The sequence below is a fragment of the Zonotrichia albicollis genome, chromosome 22 (genome assembly GCF_047830755.1).
Source record: "Zonotrichia albicollis isolate bZonAlb1 chromosome 22, bZonAlb1.hap1, whole genome shotgun sequence".
In the NCBI taxonomy this organism is placed as follows: Eukaryota; Metazoa; Chordata; class Aves; order Passeriformes; family Passerellidae; genus Zonotrichia; species Zonotrichia albicollis.
Window position 1 is genome coordinate 3,727,137 of NC_133840.1, and position 24,822 is coordinate 3,751,958.

At 53.8% G+C, this 24,822-nt stretch overlaps 2 protein-coding genes across 4 annotated transcripts; one reads left to right on the forward strand and one right to left on the reverse strand.

Annotated features, from left to right (window-relative positions):
* The first annotated feature begins 5 nt into the window (after nt 1-5).
* ZSWIM7 (zinc finger SWIM-type containing 7) lies at nt 6-24,692 on the forward strand. Of its 3 annotated transcripts, none has more exons than XM_005493519.4 (6): nt 6-154; nt 572-671; nt 2,692-2,713; nt 4,851-4,953; nt 9,070-9,174; nt 9,561-11,510. In XM_005493519.4, the coding sequence occupies exons 2-6, from the start codon at nt 593-595 to the stop codon at nt 9,675-9,677; spliced, it is 426 nt and encodes a 141-aa protein (XP_005493576.2). In that variant the 5' UTR covers nt 6-154; nt 572-592; the 3' UTR covers nt 9,678-11,510. The 3 variants fall into 3 exon arrangements, with proteins under 3 accessions (XP_005493576.2, XP_074413260.1, XP_074413261.1); XM_074557159.1 differs by lacking the exon at nt 9,561-11,510 and adding an exon at nt 23,213-24,692 and having other exon boundaries at nt 8-154; XM_074557160.1 differs by having other exon boundaries at nt 8-154; nt 10,017-11,510.
* ADORA2B (adenosine A2b receptor) lies at nt 11,977-24,822 on the reverse strand. The gene is made up of 2 exons (XM_005493515.4): nt 24,039-24,822; nt 11,977-13,036 (listed from the first exon to the last, which is right to left on the reverse strand). Exons 1-2 carry the CDS (start codon nt 24,761-24,763, stop codon nt 12,355-12,357), a joined length of 1,407 nt encoding a protein of 468 aa, XP_005493572.2. The 5' UTR covers nt 24,764-24,822; the 3' UTR covers nt 11,977-12,354.

Consider the following 24,822-nt stretch of genomic DNA (forward strand, 5'->3'; position numbering starts at 1 on the left):
CCTTTAAGAGCGCGCGTGACGTCAGCAAGGGCACGGGGCGGTGTCATGACGTCACTCCCGGAGCGGGAACTGGAACTGGAGCTGGAGCGGGATCGGGATCGGGCCGTGCCCGGGAACAGCCCCGGGAGCGGGTCCCGCCGCTCTGCCCGCCCTGGTGAGCATCGCCCGCAGCGCCCCCGCCATGCCGGGCTCCTCAGGACACGGAGCGGGGCACAAAGATGGGGAAGGGGCGGGAGCAGCCCCCGGGAAGGGCTGAGGGAGCCGGGGGGCAGAAGCGGATCTGATCCGTGTGTGTGAATGCCTGCGGAGGGTGCCGGGGCCTGCACGTCCCGAGGAACGTGAGGAACATCCTGTGGGCAGCGAGCCGCGCTTCCCACGGGACCTGTCCGTGTGGGGACATCCCGGAGACACCCGTGTGTCTGTGGGGAATCCCCTTCCCAGAACGTGTAAAAAAACATTTTAAGAGTTGTTTTAAAGCATCTTAAAGGATACCATTCCTTGGTCGGGATGGGGTGCCCAGCTAACCCCCTGATGCTCAGTGTCCAAGGATTTCCCACTGTCTGGTTTGCAGGGATGAGCCCGTGCCTGAGGGATGGACGGCAGCACCTTGCCCGCAGTGGCAGAAGAGCTCCTGAGAGAGATCAGAAAGGCTTTTCAGGAGACCTCGCAGGGTATGTGGGGGATGCCAGCAGGAGGGGCCAGGCACTGTCACACCCCGGGCCTCACAGGTGGCCTGCAATAGAAGAAATAACTGTTAATAGAAGGAATAACAATTGGTGATTTTCGAGTATATCAATAACAAAAAAGAAGACAAAGCCATCTATATAAAAACAGATTTAAATTTTTGTAAGCTAACCTACGTTAGCATAAGTAAATGTGTATATGTGCCTTATTAAATTTCTGTAAAACTTTTGGTAATTATATTAACAGTAATTACTTTGCACTAATGAAAATTATAAGTTATTAATGTAGTTAATAACTTAAAATTATGCTTTTTTAAGAGTATATAAGCTAGAAAACATGCAGAATAAAACTTTTTTATTTTAAACTAATCACACAGCTCCCACACCTCACACAGTGCTGATAAGAGCCCTGTGCCTCCCCTTTCCCACCTGACCCTGCTGTCTCAGGGACCTCGATGTCCCTTTTTGTGACAACAGCAGCACAGATAATGAGGAGCAGCCCCTCCTCCAAGTCAAATTCAAAAATCACTCCAGTTTGAACTCTTTATAATGTGACTTATGGGTTCTGCTGCTTCTTAGAGCTCCTGGTGCCCGTGGTCACACCTGAGGGATGATAAATCAATGCTCCGGGCAGGAATTCTGCTGTGCCTCTGCTCTGCTGGTTCTACAGACTCACCAATCCCAAAACTGGGCTTGGGAAGGGGAATTTCCCAAAGCCGTGTCCTGGCTGACCGGCAGAGGGAGTGTGCTGCTGCTCCCAGGGCCACGAACAACTTCCCAGCGCTTCAGTGCGAGGAGCACCCGCCAGCGCTGAAATCCCGGCCAATTGCAGCAGCTAGTTAAGGATAATTACCTTTGCTGGATCTGTGCTGAGAGAATATCAGTGTTTGTGTTTGCTGGATGAGCTGCACAGAATGGCTCTTCCCAAGGAAAGGATGTGCTGAAGGAATATTTTTAACTGCACAAAACCCAAACAAATAAGAATTCAGATAAATCTGTCTTGAGCACTATGTGGGAGTGAGGAATGGGCAGAGACTTCGTGTCTAAACTGTCAGAGTGACCCCAGTGACAGCTTCTTGGCACACTTGTACTATGGCTCCTGTCAGGTTAGGGTACATCCAAAATCTTCATGGGACTTTCTAAATGCTTTATAAATCCTGTTGTAAACTAAGCAAAAAAAGAAGTTCACATCCCTTTAAAAATGTCCTTCTTACAGCAGCAGAGTGGTACTGGAGCACACATGGAGACAGGGCTATGGGGACAAACTGATTGATCCCTTTGCAGGATTAAACTCGTATAAAGCTGGAAAGTTCAAACCAACAGTGCAGCTCATAGAGAGAGTGTTTTGAATTGTCAGAAGAGAATTATTTTAAAATCAAAAATCCAGATCTTCCAGTGGGATATGGAGACAGAGTACGCTGTGTCCCCTGGGTGATAACAGAAAGATCAGAGTGGACAAGCAGAGCCCGAGCTGTCAGCTCCAACAAACACAATTTGCTGGAGTGTAACTTTCCATCTTAAGGAGAAGTTCCAATAAATGGAGACACAGTGTTTCAGTGGGCTGCAGTAAAAGCCATAAACCAGTGGCGCCCTGCAAGACCGTGCTGGGAAAGGAACAACATTTCTAAAGTTGTGAGGCCTGAGCTCTCAACTCATGCCAGGAGACTTTCAGGGAAAACAATATATATATATTTTTTTAACCAGCTTCCTAAAGTGACAGAGTAAGATGCTGAGGCCTCCTGGGTGCTTTTAAAATAGGATGTCATAAAAGAAAGTGCATTTGGGCTTCTGCTTTTCTTTTTAAAATTAATCTCTCTGGTTGTGATTGCTGTGCCTCAGCACTGCCATCATGGATCATTTCCCTGCTCCTTGTTGCTTTTTTGGTGGCTAGGGAGGGTGTTGAGAGCTCTGCAGTCCTGTGTGGCCTCTGGGGGTACCTTGGGGGGACAGTGACCCCCCTGTGATGTGAAATTCTGCAAAATCACGTTTCCTTTTCTTTCTGTTGCAGTCCCTGATGACCTGCTGCTGGGGTGAGTGTCTGCTGCTCCAGTTCCTGCCCCTGTCCTGCTGAAGGGCAGCTGGTGGTCAGCTCAGCTCTCATCCTGGTTTTCCCAGTGCTGCTGAAACACAGAAATGCTGGTGCCTTTGGTGGTACTGAAAATGAAGGTTCTGAAGGGTTTTTCCCAGAGATTCACAAAATTATCTCTGTATCACTGCATCTCCTGTGATTACTTGCTGTAATTTAAACCCAGAATATTTAACCTGAGCTCTGGGTCCAGCCTCAGCTCTGGAAGGAGTTTGCTCTGGGAGTGTTCCAGGGTGATTCATCCCTCTGCCTTCCTGCCCCTGTGAGCCCCCTGAGCTCACTGCTGCTCTTTGAGTCATGGGCACGTGTGGTGGAGAGGGAGAGGTGTCCTGAGCATCACCCTGCTCCAGGGAAATGCTAACTTGGAGACTGAGAGTTTTCTTCTGTTTGGGGGCGGTCTCAGGTCAGCTTTGTCACCCTGTGAATGCTTTAATCATTCCCAGCAGTGACCTAAGAGATCCAAGTTTCACAACTTCAGCCCTCCCCAGTTGGTGCTGAAGGTGGAGAAGGGGCATTGTCACAGTGAAAGAAACTTTTCAGATTAATCTGAAAAAAAAATGTTTTCCTGCCTGCTGGGGGATGAGATCACCAGGAACCCTCCAGGCCTTGGTGCCTTTGTGTTAAAGTTATCTTTAACATCAAGTTATCACACAGCACCTGGGACAGGTGTGCTGCCTCCCTCTCCTGGGACCACAGTGGCCTTTGAAAGGTGGGATCAGATTTGAAAGCTTTTGTTTCCTTCTCCTCAGAAAATAAAAGAGAAATTCCCTTGTTAAGTTTAATAATGGTGGTAACTCCTGGCAGCCAGATTTCCATCAATTCCCTGCATCCAGCAGCTCAGAAGTGTTCTGATTTAATTTCCCAATCTCTTCCAAATCTACAAAGTCCTCGAATTTCCTGTGGGCATTTCCTGTTGAAGTGATCAAATTATATACACAAGAAAAGAATTCCCTAGATTTGAAAAGAGTTCCTGAAACTCACTGAACTCAGCCCCCTTCTAGTCCCAAACCTAATCATGAAGGAATGTCTTACTTAAATGTTCCCCACCCACCTCCTCGGATGGAGCCAGCCCTTCTTGCCTTGAGTTTGTGCAAGTTTTGGTCTTCCTGGAATCTGTCTGTCTGCTTGGCTGCTTATCAGTCAGCTTGACTCAGCCTTGCTGGGGCTCTGCCTTGCTCTGTCCTCCCTGCACTTGGAAACTTTCCCCTTTCTCGTGGGCTCCTGCTCGTGTTTGGTGCTATCTCTTCATCACTGCTGATTTCCTTGTTGTTTACCCTTGGAACCAATCTAGACTACACAGATTTTTCTCAGCTGGTGAAAGGTCTGTGAAGTTAACTGAGTTGCCCCTGAGCTCTTTGGAAACACTCAGAGCAGCTGGATTTACTGGTCTAGAAGGACTTTGGAGCCCCTGAGCTGTCTGGACAATGGGCTGAAGGTGCAGGTGTCCATATTTAACACACACCTTATCCAAAACCCCCCTTTGGGATGTACAGTGATCCTCATCCCATAAATGCTGTGCATCCCTGAAAGGGAAAGGGGTTTTAGGGAGAGTGGAGGGACAGCAGGCACATGCTGCCCCTGGGTGTTTATCTGGAATAACTTGGCTGTCTCTGAGCACTGCCCCTAGCTGGGTCACAGATGTAAAACTGATGCTATCTGGTGTCTCCATAAGCATGGAGTGTCTTGAGTAATTCCCTGATATTCTCCAGCTTCCTCCTGATGCAGTTTGGTGGGTAGAGAAAGGATCATTTACCCCCCAGTTGTGACTGTGATGGAGGAGATGTGATCACTACAAAATGATTCACTCATTCCCAGGGTTTGAACTGATCTCCAGGGGATGAGGAAGGAGTCCCAGTTCCTGCTGCTCCAGGAGCTGTGGATCATCCTTGCACTGCCCCTTCTCCAGGGAGCTCCATGTGTGCTCCATGCCTGGAGGTGGGATCCAGGACCAACTGATCAATGCAGGGCAGGAAAAATGTCTTTCCTTTGCAATGGGCTCCTTCAGGGCTGCCTCTGTCCCTGAGCTGAGCCAGGGGCTCTCCCTTTGTGCTCTGACCTCACCAGAGACACTTCTCTTCCAGGCTGAAGTTCATTTTTGGCCCATCTGCAGTGCCAGCTCTGGATTTGGTGGATCAGCGTTCTGTCACCCGGCTCAGGTCCCCCAGTGGGAGGATTCTCTACCAGGTACAGCTTCTCTTTGCTTTTCCTTTCTGATGGTTTCCAGCTGCCCTCTGAGACAGTGTTTTCCTGACTTGCAGAGCATGGATAAACACAGGGAGGACACCAGTGCTTTACAAACTCCTGAGGTGACACTGCAGAGCAGCAGCCACAGGCTGGAATTAGAGCAGCACAGTTCAGAACCATTTTCTCTGTGGCTCCCAGCTAGCCAGAGACAATTTATGTGTTTGTGGGCATCACAGTCAGGAGGAAGTTTTCCAGGGATTGCTAATTTTGCTTTATTACTCCCATCCTATCCAGCAGAGGAAGTTCTTCCTCTTGACCAGTTGTACACAACTCATCATTATCTGCCTTCACTCTGTTTCTTTCCTGTCATGACCTCTGCTTGGCAGGAGATCTCTGCTGCCTGGGAGGGAGCAGTGCTGGCCAAACCCGTGGGTTTCACTCTGGTTCAGTGTTGCCAAGGCTGTGAATCACAGAAAATCCCATGAAATGGCATTTTGGGGAGAAGAGCTCACCTCAGCCCTGAGATCAGTTCCAGCACAGGGTGGGAGTGAGGTGAGGAGCCATTGGTGCTTCATTCTCACCTTCCTGTACTGTGCACACTTCCTTGTTCTGTGGTCCCCAGCACTGGTGGTGTCTCTTTTGGGACAATCTGTCCATGCTGTGAGCCATTGACCAGCTGCACCCAGCCCATGGCTGAGCATTAGAACCCTGTGTCCCAAAGATTTTGGTCAAAAAGCACCAATTCCTTCTCCTCAGCACTCCCAACCCTCAGGTAGCACAGCTGGGCCTGGTTCTGTGCTGTTCACACACCAGAGAAAGGGAAATGTCTTTGCTCAGTGCTGCAGCACCCAAGAGGAACATTTCCAAGTGCCCCCTCTGCCAAGGACCTTTTCCCCTCCCCTGGAGGTGCTCTGGGGTCCTGTAGGGTGAGAAAGGGCTGTGAAGTCAGGCCTGGTGCTGGCACAAACCCTTCCCACGTGTTCAGAGCTTGCCCTGCTTGGTTTGCACGTGGAGCCTTTATCATTTGTGGGGCCATGGAGAGGACACAGCCCCTCCAGAGGGACATGAATCATAACCAGGGCTCCAGCACAGCCTTGGATTGCAGCTGAGGGCTTGCCTGTGGATGTTTGGTAAAGCCTAGGAAGCTTCCCTTAGACACCCTTAGACAGCAGCTGCCTTCCTGATTAACTGAATGCTCAAAGCCTTTCCCTTTTTTACTGCTGCTTGTCTGGAAATGCCACTGGGCAGAGAATGGTCACACTCCCTTTGTCAGGCCCTGCAGGCTTAGGCAGAGCTTTGCTGGGCATCAGTTATTAATCTGATATTAATGAAGGGTTCAGTTGGTGCACAGTGAAAAAGAACAAGTGTCAGAACTGCTCCCCTGCCTCTGCAGGGAGAGGGAGCCTCTGGTTTCCCTTGGAGAAGGAAGCCCTGGCCAGGAGGGTTAATGCAGGACAAAGCTCCAGGAAGGAGATTCCTGTGTGCCTCCAGCTGCATTCCTCCTCTGTGGAGCTTGATTGCTGATTAAGGCCACGCTGATGAGTTCATTAACAGAGGAATCTGAAGAGATATTTTCTCTGGGGGTGTGAGGTTGGTGCCATTGTGAAATTCTCCCTCATCACAGCTGTCTGAGATGCAGCAACAAAGAGCAGAGTCTGCCCTGGGGCTGGAGCAGTGACAGGAACACATCTGGGGTCATAGAAACCCAGCCCTGGGTGGGACAGGGCACTGCAGCCACTGGCTCTTCATTCCTGGGCAGGAATGTGTGGGAATGTGTCCTGGAGAGAGGGAGATCCCTGGACACTGCACAGCCATCCCTGCTATTATCCCCCTGCCATTGGCACCCAGATGTGGTTCAGCTGGAATGTGAGGTGCTGCTTCCACTTGCAGCTGCCTTGGAGAGCTCTTTGAGGCCATGGGCTGGTTCTGTTGTGAAACTCCTCTGGGTCATTACAGCCAAATCTGAGCTGCTGATAATTCCCTATCAGCCAGCACATCTCAGGTCCTGCCTCAGGGGAGGAAGGCTCTGCTCAGACAGGCCCTGGGGTGTGGGCAGCCCTTGCCCTGAGGAGCTGAGATGGGAGAAGGAGGAGCCCTCAGTCAAATGAGAGCTGTGATGTGTCCCTTAATGCCCTTCTGATGGAGGGTCCCAGGGCTGGGTGGCTCAGAGCTGAAATCATCCCAGGAGAGCTTGGATGGCACCTGCCCTGTGAGCTCAGGGTAAATCCCTGCCCTGGGAGCTCAGGGTAAATCCCACCTGCTGCAGGGATGGTGCTGGAGCTGTGCTGGCCTGGCAGCATTTGGGGCAGAGATGCTGAGCTGTGGCAGTGGAGGAGGGCAGAGCTTCAGCCCTGCCAGCTGGCACCTGCCCTGCTCACATCCTGCGCTTTCACTTCTTTTTTATTTTGTCTTTTTTCATCCGTTTCCCAGAACTGTGTGGCAGATGCCCCATGGTGAAGGGTTTGAGCAGCAGGCCCTGGCACAGGCTGTGGTGCTGTCTGTCTGTCTGTCTGTCTGTCTGTCCCTGTGCTGGTGCCTCAGCTGAGCCTCCTGTGCCCCCCACACTGGCAGGGACACCTCCAGGGGGATTTTTCCTCCTTGAGGCCCAGGGATGAGGACAGCAGAGGGAAATCTCAGCTCAGGGCCAGGGGAGCACCCAGTGCTTGGCAGGGCTGCAGCTGGCCAGGAACAGAGGCACCTTTTTCTCTGTCTTTGGATTGTAGATTTTGCTTTATTAGGCAGAGACTGTGTTCCTGCCATCTAGGTCAGCACTGGGAACGCTGAGCTCAGCCCAAATCTGGCTCTGTCTGTCTGTCTGTGGCTCCCCCCCTCCCCAAAGAAAACACTTCTGAAGGAAAGGCACCATCAGAATCCTTCATCTTGGAAAAAGCAATCAAAGGGGCTGCAGGAAAACAAACTTATCACAAGTGAAACAAACTCAGCCTGCTGTAAAAGGAGGACCCAGGGTAAAGGCCAGACTGAAAAAGAAAAGAAAAAAAAAGGTTTGCTCTGAAATGGGAATGTGAGTTCTGTGTCCTGGGTCTGCTGGGAGTGAGGGGCACTTTGAGGCCTTGGCATTTCTGGGTGTTGCCTGTTGGGCAGAGGGTGCAGGGGGAGCTCCAGGGACAGGAGAAGGCTCCCCTTGGAAGTGCAGCTTTGGACAGGAGGGACAATGTTCCCCTGGAGGGGCTTGGGATGCCAGGGCTGTCCTGGAGGGGAGCAGCACTCTGCAGAGCTCCTCTGCCTTTTCACTTTTTGGGTTTATCTTTGGATTTGGGTGTGTGTGTGCCACAAACCCAGGCAGATGGAGAGGGCTGGGCCCTGGGCAAGTGTGTTCTGCTCCTGCAGATCCTTCCCTTCCCATAGGTTGGGCCCTTAAAGTCATTTCCTAAAAGCAATTTTCCATTCTTGAGGAGACCAAAAGAGAAATAATAATCCCCAGGCTGGTTTTCCTATATCCTGCAGTCAGCTCCAGCAGCTCACAGATTGCTCCATGCTGGAAAAAATGGTACCCTCACCTGTTAGCTCAGCCTGGTGCCTCAGCAGCAGCCTTGCAGGGAGCAGCATGTGGGAAAAGCAGGCAGTGCTGTTCCCAAAGCAGAGATGGAGCAGGGAGCTTCTCTGGAGACTTCAGCTTTGTTTATTCAGGCAGATCTGGATTCCAGGAGCTGCAGCTGGTTCTGAGAGCAGAACAGCTTCAGTGGCTGGGAAAGAGAGGCCTCCCTGCAAGGGCTCAGTGCTGCTCCCTCCTGTCCCCAGCCCGTGGTGGCCCTGGGCTCACACCTGTGACAAGAGTCCCTCTCATTTCCACCTGGGAGCCTGCAGGGCTGGGGGAGCTCACAGGAGGGGCTGGGACTCGGTGGCAGCTCAGGGAGTGGAGCCACCACCCCTGTCCTGGTCCCTGGGGCTGGGATCTGCTGCAGGCACAGCTACAGGACAGCCTCACCTGCAGGGAGAGGAGCTTGGGAGACCCTGAGAAACCTGAGGAGCTTCAAGTGCTTGGGGACACTTCAGTGCTGTGACATCTCCCCTCTCTGCTGGGGCAGTGCACACCCAGCCTGAGTCACAGAAATTCAAGTCAATCCTGCCCTGACTCCTCCTCTGCCTCTGTTTCAGGTCCTTGGCAGCTCAGGCAAACTCTACACCTGCTACAGCTCCTGCCACTTCTGCACCTGCCCTGCCTTTGGCTTTTCTGTGCTGCAGAAGAGTGAGAGCCTTCTGGTGAGTTCTGTGCCTCAGCCTGGGGCTGCCATGGGGAGGGACAAGGCTCTGCCCTGCCCCTTGAACCCCAAATTTCCCCCAAACACGAGTGGAGCTGGCCATGCAGGCTGAGCCTGACCCCTGGGTGGCCTCTGGGAGCCCCAGATTTTGGGTGGTGGGTGCAGGGAGGGCTTTAGGTGGTCATCTGAGGTGGGGAGGGTGCCAGGGGCTGTGTGCCAGCTCCCTGCATGGCACTGTGCTGGTGGCAGAGCTGGGGACACTGAGCCCCACCTGTGCCAGGAGGGAACCACGTTCCTGGGGGGCTCAGCACTGCACTGAACACATTTTGGCCAGGATGGATTCCTGAGCCTGGCACCCCAGCCTTGCTCCTGCTCTTAACTTTGCAGTGCAAACACATCCTGGCTGTCTACCTCAGCCAGGCCTTGGGAGCCTGCCAGGAGCTGCCTGTGTCTGAGGAGCAGCTCACAAACACCCTCCTGGCTGAGGAAGAGGATGAAGGATGAAGGAGGAAGAATTTGGATCACTCCTGGATGTGTAACTGGCATTTTTAATATCTGTAAAGCTGTCAAATGCTCATTGAGGCTGGCAGATTTCTTCCTGTGCTGCAGCCAAGTGTGACATTAATTAGCAGCCTGGCACTGATAAATTAATTAATTAGGCCTGTGTTGACTTCAGTTTTATTTATTTATGCTGGTTTTGGGATTTCTGAAGATGTTTAAGCTAATCTGTAATGATTGTGATGTGAGGATGCAAACAGTGCTGCAGGTCTCAGTGATGCACAGATTAAAGAGCTGCTGTGGCTCTTTGCAGGTGGCAGCTCAGAGCAATTTCTGATTTTTCAGTGGCAAACCTGGTCCAGGGGGACCCCTCAACACCCTGAAACTCTGTGCCTCCACTGGAACAGGATCTTTGGAAGTATCTACGTGGTTGCTGTGCCTTAAATAAATTTTCAGACACACTGAGCAGCTCAAGGCTGCTGCCCTGGGAGCCAGCTGGGATTCCCTGTCCATGCTCTGTGCTCCCTGAGGGCAGTGTGGCCTCTCCTGCTGCATCAGCCACCAGAAATAATGGGGCACAGGCTGAGCCAGGTGCTGTGGGTGGTAAATGAAGCATTTGAGATGAAAATAACAGTTCCTGCAAATACAGCTCTCAGCAACATGAGAACACTTCATCCATGTACAGCAGAGCAGGGACAGCTCAATGGCCACAGCTGCAGTGGCTACAAAAGTTCCTCTGCTGTTTTTCCTTCACATTTTTATGAGAAATGAGCTTTTTACTGAGGAGGGCAAGGGAGGTGTCCTATTTTTATTTTGCCTGGAAATATGTTTGGCTCAGATCCACAAAGGCACTTCCTGTGCCCAGGGACCATGGCCTGGGCCAGAGTTCCTGCCTGACAGCCCAAAGGCACAGCTGGACTAAGGAAGCTCCAATCCAGCTGCAGGAATTCTGGCTCATGGGAAGGGAGCACTGGTGGGTGCTGAGCTGCACTGGAAGCTCTGACATGTGCACAAATGTTCTGGGACCTCTCTGGGTGTTACAGCACTGAGAGTTTCACTCTGCTGCTGCTGGGAGAGTTTGGGTTGGTTTCAGGCAGCCAAAGGCAGAGATTCCATCCTTTGTTGTGAGGATAAATGTGGCTTGCAACCACTTGGCAACCCTGCCAGGGCTGCAGGTGAAACCCTGCTGCTTTCCAGCCCTGAACAGGAGGAACAGGGCCAAAGATAACAGAGGAGGGAAGAGAAGGGATGGAGGGAGGACAGCCAGGCCCTGCCCTGATGGCAGGAGGTGGCCCTGGCTCAGCTGGGCCCAGCAAAGCTGAGTGGGGCTGGTAAAGGGGGAGCACCTGGGACAGGGACTGGACATTACTGGACATTACAAAGCCATTCAGAGCTCTCTGGTGATTTCACCCAGCTCTGGGGCTGAGCTGCTCCAGTGGCAGTGAAATCCAGCACTCCCAGGGAACCATTCCCTGTGCATGGTGGGCTCAGAGTTATTCCTGCAGCTCTTGCCAGCTGGCACAGGAGATGCTGCAGGAACAAGATTTCTTCAGCTTATCAATTGATTTTACACCATATTTGTCATTATATATGGCAGAGAAATGAAACTCTTGGGGTCTTGTACCCCACTTTTAGTGCAACAGAATTTTAAAAAATATAGAGTTGGTTTCTGTGTGATTCAAGTACAATTTTTCAGGGATAAAAATATGAAAATTACTGGGGTGGGGGAAGAATTCACATCTTCTGGGGGTTACAGGGCTGCAGGGGTGTCCCAGCCTGACCAAGCTGCATCATCCACCTCCCACAGCTACAACCTGCCCTTGTGGAGGCTCTGCAAGGCTGGCAGAGCAAAAACCCACCCGTGGGGTTTGTGTCCCCAAGGCAGAGGGACACTGGCCTTGGTGGCTCTGGTTCAGAGCAGCCAGGACCATTGGGGCACTTCCTGCACTTCGATAGCTGCAAACACATCGGGAAGCAAACCTGGGCTGCCAGCCCTGTGAACCAGAGTGGTTTCAAGGCAGTAAAACCTCTGCGCTAAAACCTTGGTCAAGTCTCTTCTCAAATCTTTCAGTAAATGGGGTTTCCATGCTGGGCTGGCCAGTCCTGACCTGGTTTTCCCATCCTCACAGTCCCTCCCCTCAGTGCCTGGAACACAGATTGAGTTTCACACCAGCAACTGGGCTAAGTAAGACTTTTTCCCATCAGAGAATACAAGCTGCATCAAACAATTGATGGAATAATTAGGGTATTACCAAAGTGCTGTCAAGTATGAACTTGGAGAACAACTCAAAAAACAGACACAAAATTATTACTCCTAAATGAATCCAAATATTAAAAAATAATAATAATTAAAATAAAGATCCTATGACTTGACATGAGCAGCACAATTGGGGAAACACCCCCCCAGCAGGTGAGTCTTCCCCAGTCAGTGTCCAATGTGGAAAGGGAACACCTGGAAGGGAAACACAACGGGATCACAGCCCAGGGGCTACAGAGGAGGGCGAGCCGCACTCAGTGTCCCTGCTCAGGTCACTCCTCCACCAGGCACGACGTTAATTACAAAAATAAAAATCAAAATAAACCCAGAGCTGCACGAGTCCATCATGGTCATGTCTGAGCCCTCTGGCAGGGCAGGGCAGTGCCAGGGCAGTGCCAGGGCAGTGCCAGGGCAGCAGGGCTGGGCTCACACGGTCACTGAGGCTGCAGGAGAGCTGATGTTGATGGCAGTCAGGTGCTGGTTGTGCTCCGAGGGACACTTGGGGAGCTCCTGGGCCTTGCAGAGGATCTTGGAGAGGATCTTGCGGAAGGTGCAGCGGAATTCCCGGATCCTGTAGGCGTAGATGATGGGGTTGATGACGGAGTTGGCGTGGGACAGGATGATGGCCACGTACATCACCCACTCGGGCTTGGAGCGCGAGAAGCCCTCGTGGAAGTGCGTGATGCAGTTCAGGATGTGCAGGGGCAGCCAGCAGAAGGCAAAAAGGCCCACGATGATGGCCAGAGACTTGGCTGCGTGCACCTCCTTCTGCAGGGTGGTCCTGGAGTTGCCCATCAGCTCGATCTGGTGCAGCTGCTTGCAGGCCACCATGAATATCTTGATGTAGATCCCCAGCATGATGACGAGCGGGAGCAGCACGCAGCCGAAGAAGTTGAAGTAGACCATGTAGCTCATGGTCACCACGTTCTCAAAGAGGCACGAGATGAAGCAGCCCCGGGGCTCTGTCCCTGTCTCGTTGGTGGCGTTGGAACAGCTGCTCATGGCTTTGTGCCAGCCCATCAGAGGGGTCAGTCCAATCCCAAAGGACAGCAGCCACAGCACTGCGATGAGTCCCCTCGCCCGCTTGCCGGTCACCAGGCTGTTGTACCTGCAGCCCCCGGGACAAAACCACAGCAAATGTTACATAAACCAGCACTGGTGACTTCCCTGCAGTTAAAGGCATCGTGTTTTGGTTAATGAGACAAAAGCCACACCCACGAGGGGGCCTCACCTCTCTGATCGCCCGAGGGGCAAAACCTCTCACCTGTGTCTCCACCCACCCGCCGTGGTTCGGGACGTGACTCATTTACTATTCCTGAGAGGCGCCAGCACTGCCCCAGCCCACAAACCCCCTGCAAGGGGAGGGAAGGGACTCGGAGGCTTAAAAAACCCTTTATCATTGCGTGATCCTAAAGCACCAACGGCCAGCAGGGCACGGACAGGGAGGCTCCTTGGCGCTCTCTGGCTCTGAGCAGCCCCTGCTGGGCACGCTGGGGCAGCTGCTGGGCAGTTCCTGGGCTGACCCCGTCCAGCCGGGGCAGTGCTGGTGCCCAGCTCTCCATTGCAGTCCCGCCCGGGTTATGAAGAAGCTCTGCTGTGGCCCAGGGACAGGTTGGAGCAGAGCTGAGCCTGGTGCTGCCCCACACCTTCCTCATCCCATTGAGTCCCTTCGTGGCCCCTCCAGCCCTCAGATGCTCAGACACACAAGCAGAGCTGGAACCTGAAGCAGCAAAAGTCAAAAGTCTGCTTTGGGAGCACCCAGAGCAGCTGCCAAAATCAAAGCATCCATCAGATCCCTGTCTGGAGATAGGAAGAACCTGCAGGTGCCAGAAGAGAACATGAGAAACCCATTGCTGTCCTCTCCAGAGCCAGGCAGAGCCTGCTGGCTGCCACACGTCCCCTCCTTCCCACACCCTTCTCTCAGTGCTTGTTTACTCTGGCTGGGCTGCCCTGCTCCTCCTTCCCTAAGAACGTTTGTTCTGATTTTCTTCCGGCCGTGAGCAGGGGAGGGTTTTATTCCCACAGAACTGCAGCTGTGCTGTGAATCACTGTGTGAGTGAGCTCCTGCTCCTCTGCAAGGATGGGGGACACTGGGGGTCCAAGAGGGGCTGGGGGAGCCCCCAGCTCCTTCAGGCTGGGCTGGCTGGGAGGATGCAGGAGCAGCAGCCACATTTAGGTGCTGCTGAATTGTGGACACAGACCATGGGTTGGTGTCTGAAGGGTAGATCCAGTCACTGAGGGGCTTCTCCTGCATTTTTCTCTCATTATTAATAAGTTCCAATACTTAGAAGATGAGAAGTTCTCAAACAGGCCATCAGTGAGGCCAAGCGTGTTGCTTTGAGACCCCACATTAAGTTTTCAGAAGCTGGAGCTGGTCTGGGCTTGTGGGACCTGAAATCATTGAGATCTGAGAAGGTGACAGAAATCCAATCTCTTGGCAAAGTCTGAGTCTTGAGCTGCAGCCCTGGCCCAGCTCAGTCAGTGCTGCAGAGGCACCAGGAGCTGCTGCTCCCTCGGCTCTGCTGTGGGAAGGGAACTCTGGCACTCTCCAGGTGCTCCATCCCAAAAACTACCGTGGCCAGACTGGAAAATGCCAAAGGGCCATTGTTTAGAATCAGAAACTGAAGGAATGGAGGGGTTTGTGTGCTCAGGAGCAGGAGGAGCCACCTTGGCCATGCTGAGGTCCCAGGGTGGTGACATTTGGTGCCTCTTGCTGGAAACACTTGGCCCCAAAAAAGGCTTCTTCCATCTGTTCTTCTCCTGAACTCTTCTGCTAAGATAAGGCTTGGCTTGAAGGTTCACACGACCAGTCAAGGAGCCACTTGGTGTTCCAGGGGCTGTCCTGGTGTCCTGTTTATTTTGGAGCTGCTGGCTCCTCCCAGCAGAGCTGCACAGGGACCATGGCACGTGCGTTTTTATATCCCCCGAGGGAAGATGTGAAAACATCCCGGGCTGAGGAGCCAGAGCTGAGCAGTGGGGAGGGCTGGAGGCCCAGGACAGAGGTGGAGATGTTTTTTCACAGGGCACAACTGCCCTGCTCAGATTAGCTCTTCATTTCCCCAGCATTTGCATGGCAAAGCCCTCCCACCGTCTCTGCATCCAGCTGCTGGTCACTGCTGTGGGCAGCCCAAAGAGCCCAAGGTGAAACTGAGAATAGCCTGATGTCCTAGAGTTGTTAATTAATTACCTTAGTACACTTATTTGGTGGGACCCTGCCTGTATTGCCCTTAAGTCAACACAAGTTAAGTACATGCTTAAAAAATTAAATTAATGAATGTCACCAGATCCAGGTATGAGGAGTCTCCCAAGCTCTTCCCAAAGCTCCGTAAAACAGGGTCAGACAGTGAGGAACCCACAGATTTCCACAGCTCAGAATTCTCCAGCAAACCTTCATTCTCTTTAGGCTTAATATTATTAGACAAAAAAGGCCCATTAAAGTAAATTTACTCACCTAAGTCTGCTCAACTAATGTATAACAAATATTGAATCACCTCTGTGCTTCCCCCGGAGGCATCAAATGTTGCCTTAATGTAAATAACAGCTGAATATTCTCAAATGATTTATTGGAATTAAATAACCTGGCAATGTGTTAGTTCCTTCTGAAGTCTCTTTGCTGGTGCAGTCAGCATGAAGGCTTTAATGACCCCAGCTCCCACCCCGAGGCCATGGTGGGGTGGCTCAGGCTCCTGTCCTGAGGCAGAAGCTGAGCATTGGCCACAGTGTCACTGCAGGAGGACAAGGGGCTGCCTGAGGGACAGCCCAGCCCTGCAGTGTCCCCTGGGCAGCTGGGGCTGTCCCTGCTGTGCCCTCACCCACACAGCCAGGGCTCCACGAGGTGTCCCCTGCTCCTGGTGGCCCTCCCACAGCAGCGTCCCCATGGCCCCTCCAAACCCCAGGGCTTTCCTGGAGGAGCTCACAGCAAACACCAAAGGAGTGAATTCTGGTCAGAACTCTTGCTCTGTGTGTTGGAGGATGGTTGGGGTTGGGGTTTTTGCATTTCTGCTGCCACTTCCTGGGGCTGGGGAGCAGCCAAGGTGCCCAGGCTGGTGCTGAGCACAGCTGGCACAGAGCAGGACACGCTGCCAGCCCGGCCTGGCAGGAACTGAGTCATGTCCTGCACGTCCCTGGCAGCTGCCACCAGCCCCTGCTGGACCCTGGGGAGCCCAGCCCAGCCCTGCTGCCCCTGGGCTCGGTCAGACAAGGAAAGCACAGCAGGAGAAATTCAGATTTTGGGGTGATGGACTTGGGGCAGCTGGAGGAAACACTCTGGAAGGGGGTTATGGGCACATGGTTTATGTCAGAGAGCAGGAGAGCCCTGCCTGTCCCACATCACAGCCTGGGGGTGCCACACAGCCCTGGCCTGTCCCTGCTGGCCCTGGCTCACAGCAGAGGCTGCTCAGGGACTTTGGGCTCTCCCACTGCCTCCAGAGCAGGATCAGTCCCCAGTGAACAATTCCAGAGCTTCAACCCCAAACCCACCCATGGTTTGTGCTCCCCAGCTCCCTCCCCACCCTGCCCCTGCCCAGGCTGCTGGATGCAGGAGAGGAGCAGATGGAATTTGCAGGGCTGGGACCAGGCAGGTGCTCTGGCATATATTTCTATTTTAAGTGTGAAGGGAAATGCACAGACACCTCCATCCACAAGGGGTGAGAGCAGCTCGGCTGCCAAGCATTGTGTCCTTGTCACCTCCTCACAGCTGTACTTTGCATCTTGCTCTTTTTTTAATTGATTTAATTTTTTTTTTAGCTATAACAAAATGAGCACCTTCTCTGCCTCTGTGCTCCATGCACAGCCACGAAATGGAGATCACACAGCAGCTGAAATGTCCTGGCAGGACATTTTAAATGAATCATAAATTGCACCTTAGAGAGGAGGGGGGTGAAGAAAAAGAAAGAAAAAGAAAGAAAAAGGAAAAAAAAATGAAAAGAAAAAGCTGTTCTGTTGAGGCAGGAAGGAGTTGGCGGCCAGAGCTGTGCTCAGTGGTGACGCTGTCAGCTGGGGAAGTGGGACATCTGCGAGTGTCCCTGTCCTGGGCAGACAAATCACTTCCTCCTGCATCTGTCCCCATTGTGAGGGACAGCAGCACTGCCGGCCTTCCGCTGGGCGGGACTGCCACTGCCACAGTGTCACATCACAGTGTCACAATGTCACAGTGTCACAGTGTCACAATATCACAGTCACAGTGTCACCCTGTCACAGTGCCACAGTGTCACAGTCACACTGTTACAGTGTCAGTGTCACAGTGTCACAGTCACACTGTCACAGTCACACATCACAGTGTCACAGTCACAGTCACACTGCCACAGTGTCACATCACAGTGTCACAGTCACAGTGTCACAATGTCACAATATCACAGTCACACGGTCACAGTGTCACAGTCACAGTGTCACAGTCACACTGTTACAGTGTCAGTGTCACAGTGTCACAATATCACAGTCACACTGCCACAGTGTCACAGTCACAATATCACAGTCACACTGTCACAGTGTCACACTGTTACAGTGTCAGTGTCACAGTCACACTGCCACACTGTCACAGTGTCTGTCACCTGCCAGCCCGGCTCAGGTGAGCTCAGGGGTCAGGAGCAGAGGAGGGGGCACCCCCAGAGGAACAGAACGGGCACCCCCAGCCCTCCCGGGTGGAAGGCAGTGTCCCCTCCCTGGTCCCCGTGTCCCCAGCCACGAGCCGGGGCTGTCAGACACCTGCAGGTTTAAAACCTGCCCAGGACATTCTCATCCGTGCCCTCATCCCTGCTGCGAGCCCTCCCTGCCTGGGTGGTGACAGAGCCGGGAGAGGGACAGAGGGACAGGGGACAGCCACGGGGCTGTGCAGCGATGTGGGAGGAAGGAACATGAGAGATATAAAACCCGCAAATGGCACATGGCTGGGAATCGGGGGGTTCACACGGGATCTGCAGCCGGGGATTGCGGGGGCTCGCAGGGCCGGGCAGGCGCCTCTCGGGGCTTGCAGGTGAGAGCTGCCCGCGTTCGCTGCTCGGCAGGGTGAGAAAGAGCGGCTGAAAGCCGAGCTCAGACACCGGGGGTGTCAGCGGGCTGGGCCAAGCGGGGCTGGGGCAAACGGAGGCCAAAAAGCCCCGGAGCACAGGAAGGAAATGAGCTCAGCCCCTCGCCCTGCTCGCTGCTCCCACGCTCCAGCAGCCCCCGGCAGCCAAACAGCAGCAGCTGCCCCAAAACGGTGCCGTGCCTGCAGGGGAGAGCGGGGCTGGTGTGATACTGGTGTGGAACCGGTGTGTGATACTTGTGTAGTACTGGTGAGGGATCGGTGTGATCCTGGTGAGGAACCAGTATGATCCCGGTGCTCTCTGTTCCCGGGTCAGCCCTATAGCACAGCCCCGCAGTTCTCCCCTGTTTAAGGCCTGAGTTCCTCCTCTGCACCCCGGGCCCTGCAGCCCAGCCTTATCAGCTCTATCAGCCTGCTGGGGGTTTCTGTCCTCCCGAGGCTCCCCGAGGGCCAGGCCTGGCTGTGCAGAGTTTAAGGTGCCTGGCAGAGGTGAGATAGGGGCTGGGTCAGGGGCAGCTGCCCCTCCCAGCGCCGGCTCAAGCGATAGCAGATAAGGGGGATGGCAGATCCCTGCCGGACCCTCCTTCTGCAATGAAAGGGGAGGAACCCTCATCCCAAAGTTCTGCCTTTCCCCCAGCGGCCCCACCGAGCTGCTGCTCAACTGCCCTGGCTGCAGAGCCCAGGGGCCGGGACATGGGGCAGGGTCAGCCCCGAGCCCTCCCAGCCTCATCCCAGCAGCTCCAGGAGCCCATCCAGTCCTTTTTCCCTGCCTGGACGGAGCCCCCAGCCCATCCTCATCCTCTCCTCCCTGCCTGGGCACTGCCAGGCTGGACAGAGCCCCCAGCCTGTGCCAGCACAAGGGGCACAATCCCATGCAAGGTTTGAGCAGAAGGGGGACATGGCCAAGAGCTGCTCCTGCAGGGACTGTGCTCTGTCCCCTGTCCCAGTGACACCTGTGCCCAGAGGGCACTGCAGGGTGGCAGAGCAGGGACACCCACAGGGACACACCCCCACTGAGGCACTCCCAGGTTATTTGTGGCTCCTGCCCAGGCCTGATGTCGTCCATTGGATTAGGAGTTAATCCTCTCCTTGGATTACACAAATTCCCTAAATTCGGTCCCTTCTGCAAGCCTGAGAGCCTGAGGACTGACACATCTGTAGGCACAGTTGGAGTCACCAATTCCTGGCATCTTGTGGATCAAATACAGTAAGAGGAGTCCCCAAGCCCCGCGTGGTCACTGCCTGGGGCAGCCCAGGGCCAGGGCAGACTCTCATTGCTCTGGCAAACAGCAAATTTCATAAAAATCCCAAGCAGCAGCTTGATAACTAACAAAGCAAAAACTTGCAACTTCAAGATAAAACAGTTTCTGCCAAAACATTTTGGTTTCGTGCACTTTTTGCAGGGAGAGGTCAAAAGATCTTCTGGAGCAAAATTCTGCTGGATTTCAAAAGTTCATTTTTAAAAAAAATCTTAAAATTAACCTGTATTTTTTTAACAGATTGAGCTGGCCAAAACAGAATAAAAACCTTCTAAATTCAAAAATCTGGGTTCTGACTCAATCCACTGGAGATCAGTGCCCTCAGCCAAGAGCCAGCCCTGACACCCTGGCATCCCTGCTGTCCCCCAGTGGCTGCAGAGGGGGCAGAGGTCCCAAAGAGGCCCCAATTCCTTTTCCTGTCAGGACTTTTGTTTTTTTGGGAAGTGGCCTCGGAGGTGCGGAAAAGATATAAAAATCTGGGATGTGCATTTTAAGGAAACCAAGCTGCTCACAGCTAAAAATAGCTGTGATTTCCCCTCTCTACTTTATTGCCACGAGGGCACGTGTGATTATTCCTGATCTTGTTGTTGTGTTTTGGCCGCACCCAGAGGCTGGAGCAGCCTCACAACCCCCTGGGCCCATCTTGGCAGCCACAAAATTCCCTCAAGGTTGCTCAAGGGAACACCCCAGCCCTCCTGCCCCTGCTGGGTTTGTGGCACTGCAGTTTGTAACTCAGGGATAACCAAGGCCAGGCACAGCAGCTCTGGCAGTGGAATTGGGATGCTCAGGAGTGGGCACAGCACAGGAGCCACAGGGGAGCAGCAGAACTCACCAGGGTTCAGGTGAAGGGCAGGGCAAGGACAGAGGGAAATGAGGCAAGGGCACAGGGCATGGGGAGAAAGAGCAGCTCTGTGTGCTGGTGGCACTCACAGGGTGCCAGGTGAACACCAGGAGGATTTTCTCTGCTCCCCCAGTGGCTCCAGTCCCACCTGACATCAAACCCCAGCAGTTTGCTTTGCTGAGCAAAGCTGGGATCTGACAGGGATCTGGGAACAGATCCCTGCAGAGGAACACTTCAGAGTGAGCCTCTCCTCTGCAGCACAGAGCCTCAGCATCAGCCAGGCCACCTCTGGAAAGGATGAGGGAAAAACAGCAGAACCCAAATTAAATCTGTCCCACAAGGAAGGAGCTGCACTCCTGCCTTCCTATGTCAGAGCCAAGGGAGCAGCAGCTCCTGTGGGACACTGGCAGAGCAGAGGCAGGTCAGGCAGCACCATTAACAGATCCTGATCCCATTAACTGACTGGGAATCCACGGGAGCATTGTCTGGCTGCAGGAGGGGCAGCAAGGCTCAAAGATGTGCAGAACGGGAGAGGATGTGCCTGGGATTCCAGTTCATAGCAAAGCTTCCCTGGAACATCAGCCCTGCACATCTGCAGGGGGTGAAGCTGAAGATGGGAGAGAACCGAACCCAGGACAAGGAGCAGATCAGCTCAAATCCCAAGGAACTGGGGATGATTTTCCCAGGGCAGGTCCCAGCTGGGGTTTGCCAGGCAGCAGCACAGTCACTGTCCTGCAGGAGGTACCCGTGCACAGGGGCACACACTGGGCTGCTGCTCAGGGCTTCACTCTCCTTTGGCTCTCTAAATACAGATTCTCTTCTCCCTCCCTAATTCCTGACACGTTTGTTCCAGGCATCCGTCCCTACCTACAATTCTTCTCCATGCCAAAGGATTTGGGTTAATGCAAATAAAAGGAAACTGGTTTATTCCACCTACAAATCTTCTTTGGCTCCCGGCTACGGGACTGTGGGGTGAAATCCAGCCCTGGAGGAAGCCAGAGAGCAAAAAAAGCCTCTGTGCCAAGTGCTGTGTGCAGGATGGATTTGCTGCTGCTGAGAGATGCTGGATTCCCTGGCTGGGATGAGCTGGGCACAGGGATGGGCACTCAGGGCTGGCAGCAGCCAGGAGGGGGCAGGAAAAAGGGACAAGGACAAGGAGCTGCATCCTGGGATGGCCAAGGGAAGGGCTGGGAGCTGCAGCTGCACAGAATGGGCAATGTGGGTGGGGGCTTCTCCACAAACAGAAAATTCATCAAAAGCAAACAAGCGAAATATGAGTTTCGAGGGACACAAAGAATTCATGGCTTTGGGTCAAATTCAGCAAATATTTTTAGCCAGAAGAGGGAGGGCTCCAAACCACCATTTTTAAAATAAGATTTGTTTGTTCTGTAGTTCTCCAGATGAGAAGTTGTCAGTTCCTTCCCCAGTGAGGAGGTCCTGACCTCAAAAAGCAGCACAGCCACATCGGAAGGGTTGGGCAACTGAGCCCAAAATCTGCCAGGTTGGTCAGGATCACTTTGCTTCACTGAAACCTCCCAACATCCCTGTTCCAGTTTCACTGAAACAATTTTCCTCTTCCCCATGGGATTTCTTGGTTCAGCCACAGAGCTGAAAAATCCATTATTAGCCTGGCTGTAATGCAAAGTTCTGCTGTGCACCCCAGCCCACAGGCCTGCCCAGCCTCTCAAGCAGCTCTGAAAGGGTATTAAATAATGTGGCACAGCCAGTCCTTAATGTCCCTGCTGAGCTTCCCACAGGGAGCTGATGGAGCACTGGATGTGACAAGGACACTCATCTGCTCTGCAACAACCACATTATTTATGGTAATCGCTGGGCAGGGCTGGGCACAAATCATTTTCTTAAACATTTAATACTTCATGGCCTGGTCTCAGCCTCTGCACTGGCCTCCAGAACTGGTGTTTAAATGAGAAAAGCTTTTCCTACAGTCTCCATTCCTAGAAACTGATGATCAGCTTCCCATTCCCACAGCACAGCCCAGAAATGGCACATGCTCCTGCCCAGAGAGGGTGGTGGGAGAGTTTCCTCCCCCCTCCCTGCCAGCAGCACTGTGGAATAACGATGCTGAAGAGAAAACTCCAACCAAGCCTTGCTGGGAAAGCCCTGCTGCAGTCCAGAAGGGTTTTGCCTGTGGAGGTTTATAACCTCCTCTGTCCCCTTTTGATCTTGGTGCACAACTAAAAAAAGCCTTTCAGTATCAGTCCCTAAATCTCCTGTCCATTGTCCTGCTCCTCACAGGGAGAGCCTCCCTCCTTTGGAAGGAGTTTTTTGCTTGCTGGTCCCTCCTGAGAGCACTGAAACAGGCCTCAATGCCAAGATGGAGTTAAATCCAAATTTCACACTTTAGCCAGCCCAGGATGGGACTCCTTGGTCTCCACTTGTGTCCAGCCTGAAAGGACTCATAGGAATAAAGATTTTGTGCAAAAGGAAAAAAAGATTTGGCGGCAGATGGGGTGAGGAAAGCAAAGCTGGGAAAGAATCCCATAGCAAGGCAAAACTGCCCTGGGGTGAACTGCCCTGATGGAGAGTGGAGCAAACCTGCTCGAGAGCAGGACCGGGGAAAAGGAGTGCAGGAAATATTGGTAGTTTCACCAGCTGGCAAAGGCGCTTCCCTCTGCGAGCACAGGAACGATCCCTCAGGGCATTTCTGATCCTCTGCCTCCCCCCGGCTCCAGCAGAGCACAGACCCCTCACCACATTTCCTCAGCTGCAGAAAGTGCTTGTGGAACAAAAACAGAGTTATTGCCTGACAGCTTGTGCCCAGGGGTGTGATTAAACTGAAACTCAAAAATCTGACCTGCTTCTGTAGCTGCCGCTGCCCCAGCAGCCCGGGGAAACCCCGAGCGAGCGATGGAAAAGACACGGCAGCGTTTTCCGGGGCCGGGGTGGCTCTGTGAGGATCAGAAACAGGGTCAGGGATGCTGGAAACCACCTGTCCCCGTCCCTGTGTGCTGCAGGTCCGCTCCCGCTTGCGCGACATCCCCCGGGATTTCCGTGTGCCGCGCTCGCACGACACACGGACACACAGACACACGGCTGTGCTTCTCCTCCTCGGCCCGATGACTAATTCATATTTGCTCAACTCTGCGAGGTGTCAGATGCAGGGTGCCAGAACAAGGTGAAAGGGTTTTCTCTCTTTTGAAGCCGTTTCAGGGTGACTTCATTGCCGTGCACGGGGACGAGCGGAGTCCGGGGAAGCCGCGGCTTTGCGGGGTTCAGCTGAGGTCCCTGCTCCACATCTGCCCTCCTTCCCCACAGCCCCTGGAGCTGTCCTGCACTCCCGGGGGCTCCATCCATGTCCAGTTCCCAGGGAAGGACAACCGAGACACGGAGGAGACCGAGATGAACAAACACAATGCAAAGCCGGGGTTTGGTGCGCTTCAGCTTAAGGAAGCTGCTGCACCGGCCCACTGGAGAGGCGCCTGTAACTTCTATTCCATACATTTCCCCCCATTTTAATTCAATTCCCATGAATTAGAAGGAAAACAATTCATGTCTTGGATGAGACTGAACTGTAAAACTTAAAATCTGCCCTGTGAACCTTTCTGCACCCCTTTTTTCCTTTCACAGTAGGAAATAGGAGAAAGAGTGACTGCTCCTCTATTTAATCTATTTAATCACCTGAGAGATGCCTGGACACCGCAATAAAGGGCCTATATAAATAAATACCTGCACAGATGAGCCACAACCATCCCAAACACAGCCTTACACCGCTGCGGGCCCGCCCGGAAACCTCTGACCCTCCCAAGGCAAACATCCTCAAGAAACTGAACCTCCAGGTGTGTTCCGAAGCAAAAGTGGGACACTGATCCCATTCCTGCAGCGAGCGAGAGACAAACCTCTGCTATTTCCACCACCTGCCAGCAGTGAAACTTTCGGGGCAGCACCAGGGATTAGAAGCGCTAAGAGCAGGAATATCAGCCCCGGGCTGTCGGGGAACGCCGCTGCCCGCTCCCACTCCAGCTCTTACCTCAGGGGGATCTTGATAGCCAGGTACCTGTCGATGGCCACGGCCAGCAGGCTGAAAATGGAGCTCTGGGTCAGCACCAGCACGAAGCAGGCGAAGAAGAGGCAGCTGTGAAAATCCACCTGGAAGCCGATGCTGATGATGATGGCGAAGGGGATGGCCAACAACCCCACGGCGATATCGGCCACGGCCAGCGACACCAGGAAATAGTTGGTGGCGTTCTTCAAGGTGCTGTTGATGGCCACGGCCCAGCAGACCAGCACGTTGCCCGCGATGGAGAGCACGGCGATGATGAGCTCCAGCACGATGTAGGTGGTTTTCACAGTGTCCATGGCGAGCGCCCCGCGCCGGGAGCAGGCGCTGCTCATGGGAAGAAGGGACTTTCCTCCGGGCGCCCTCCCGCAGGCACCAGCACGCCCCGGGGCAGCCGAACGCCCATGTCCGGGCTCCCCGCGGCCCTGGGGGGCCGGAGGGGCGCGGCGAGCCCCGGGTGGCGGCCGCCCGCTGCCCGCACCGCCCGGCCCCCGCCCGGCATCCGCGGGTCCGCTCAGCGCCCGCCCGCAGCCGCCGCCACCCGCGGGGCCATCGGGGCTGCTCCGCCCGGGATGCTCCCTCTGCCCGGGATGCTCCGCCGCTGCCGCTGCTGCCCGCGGAAAAGCCGCTGCCGGGGCGGCGGGGCTATTTCTGCTCGGGGCGAGCGGGGCGGGGAGTGCGCGGCGCGGAGCCATTGGCCGGGACCCGGCGGCACCGGCACCGCGCCCCCGCAGCGCCCGGCCCCGCTCCTGAG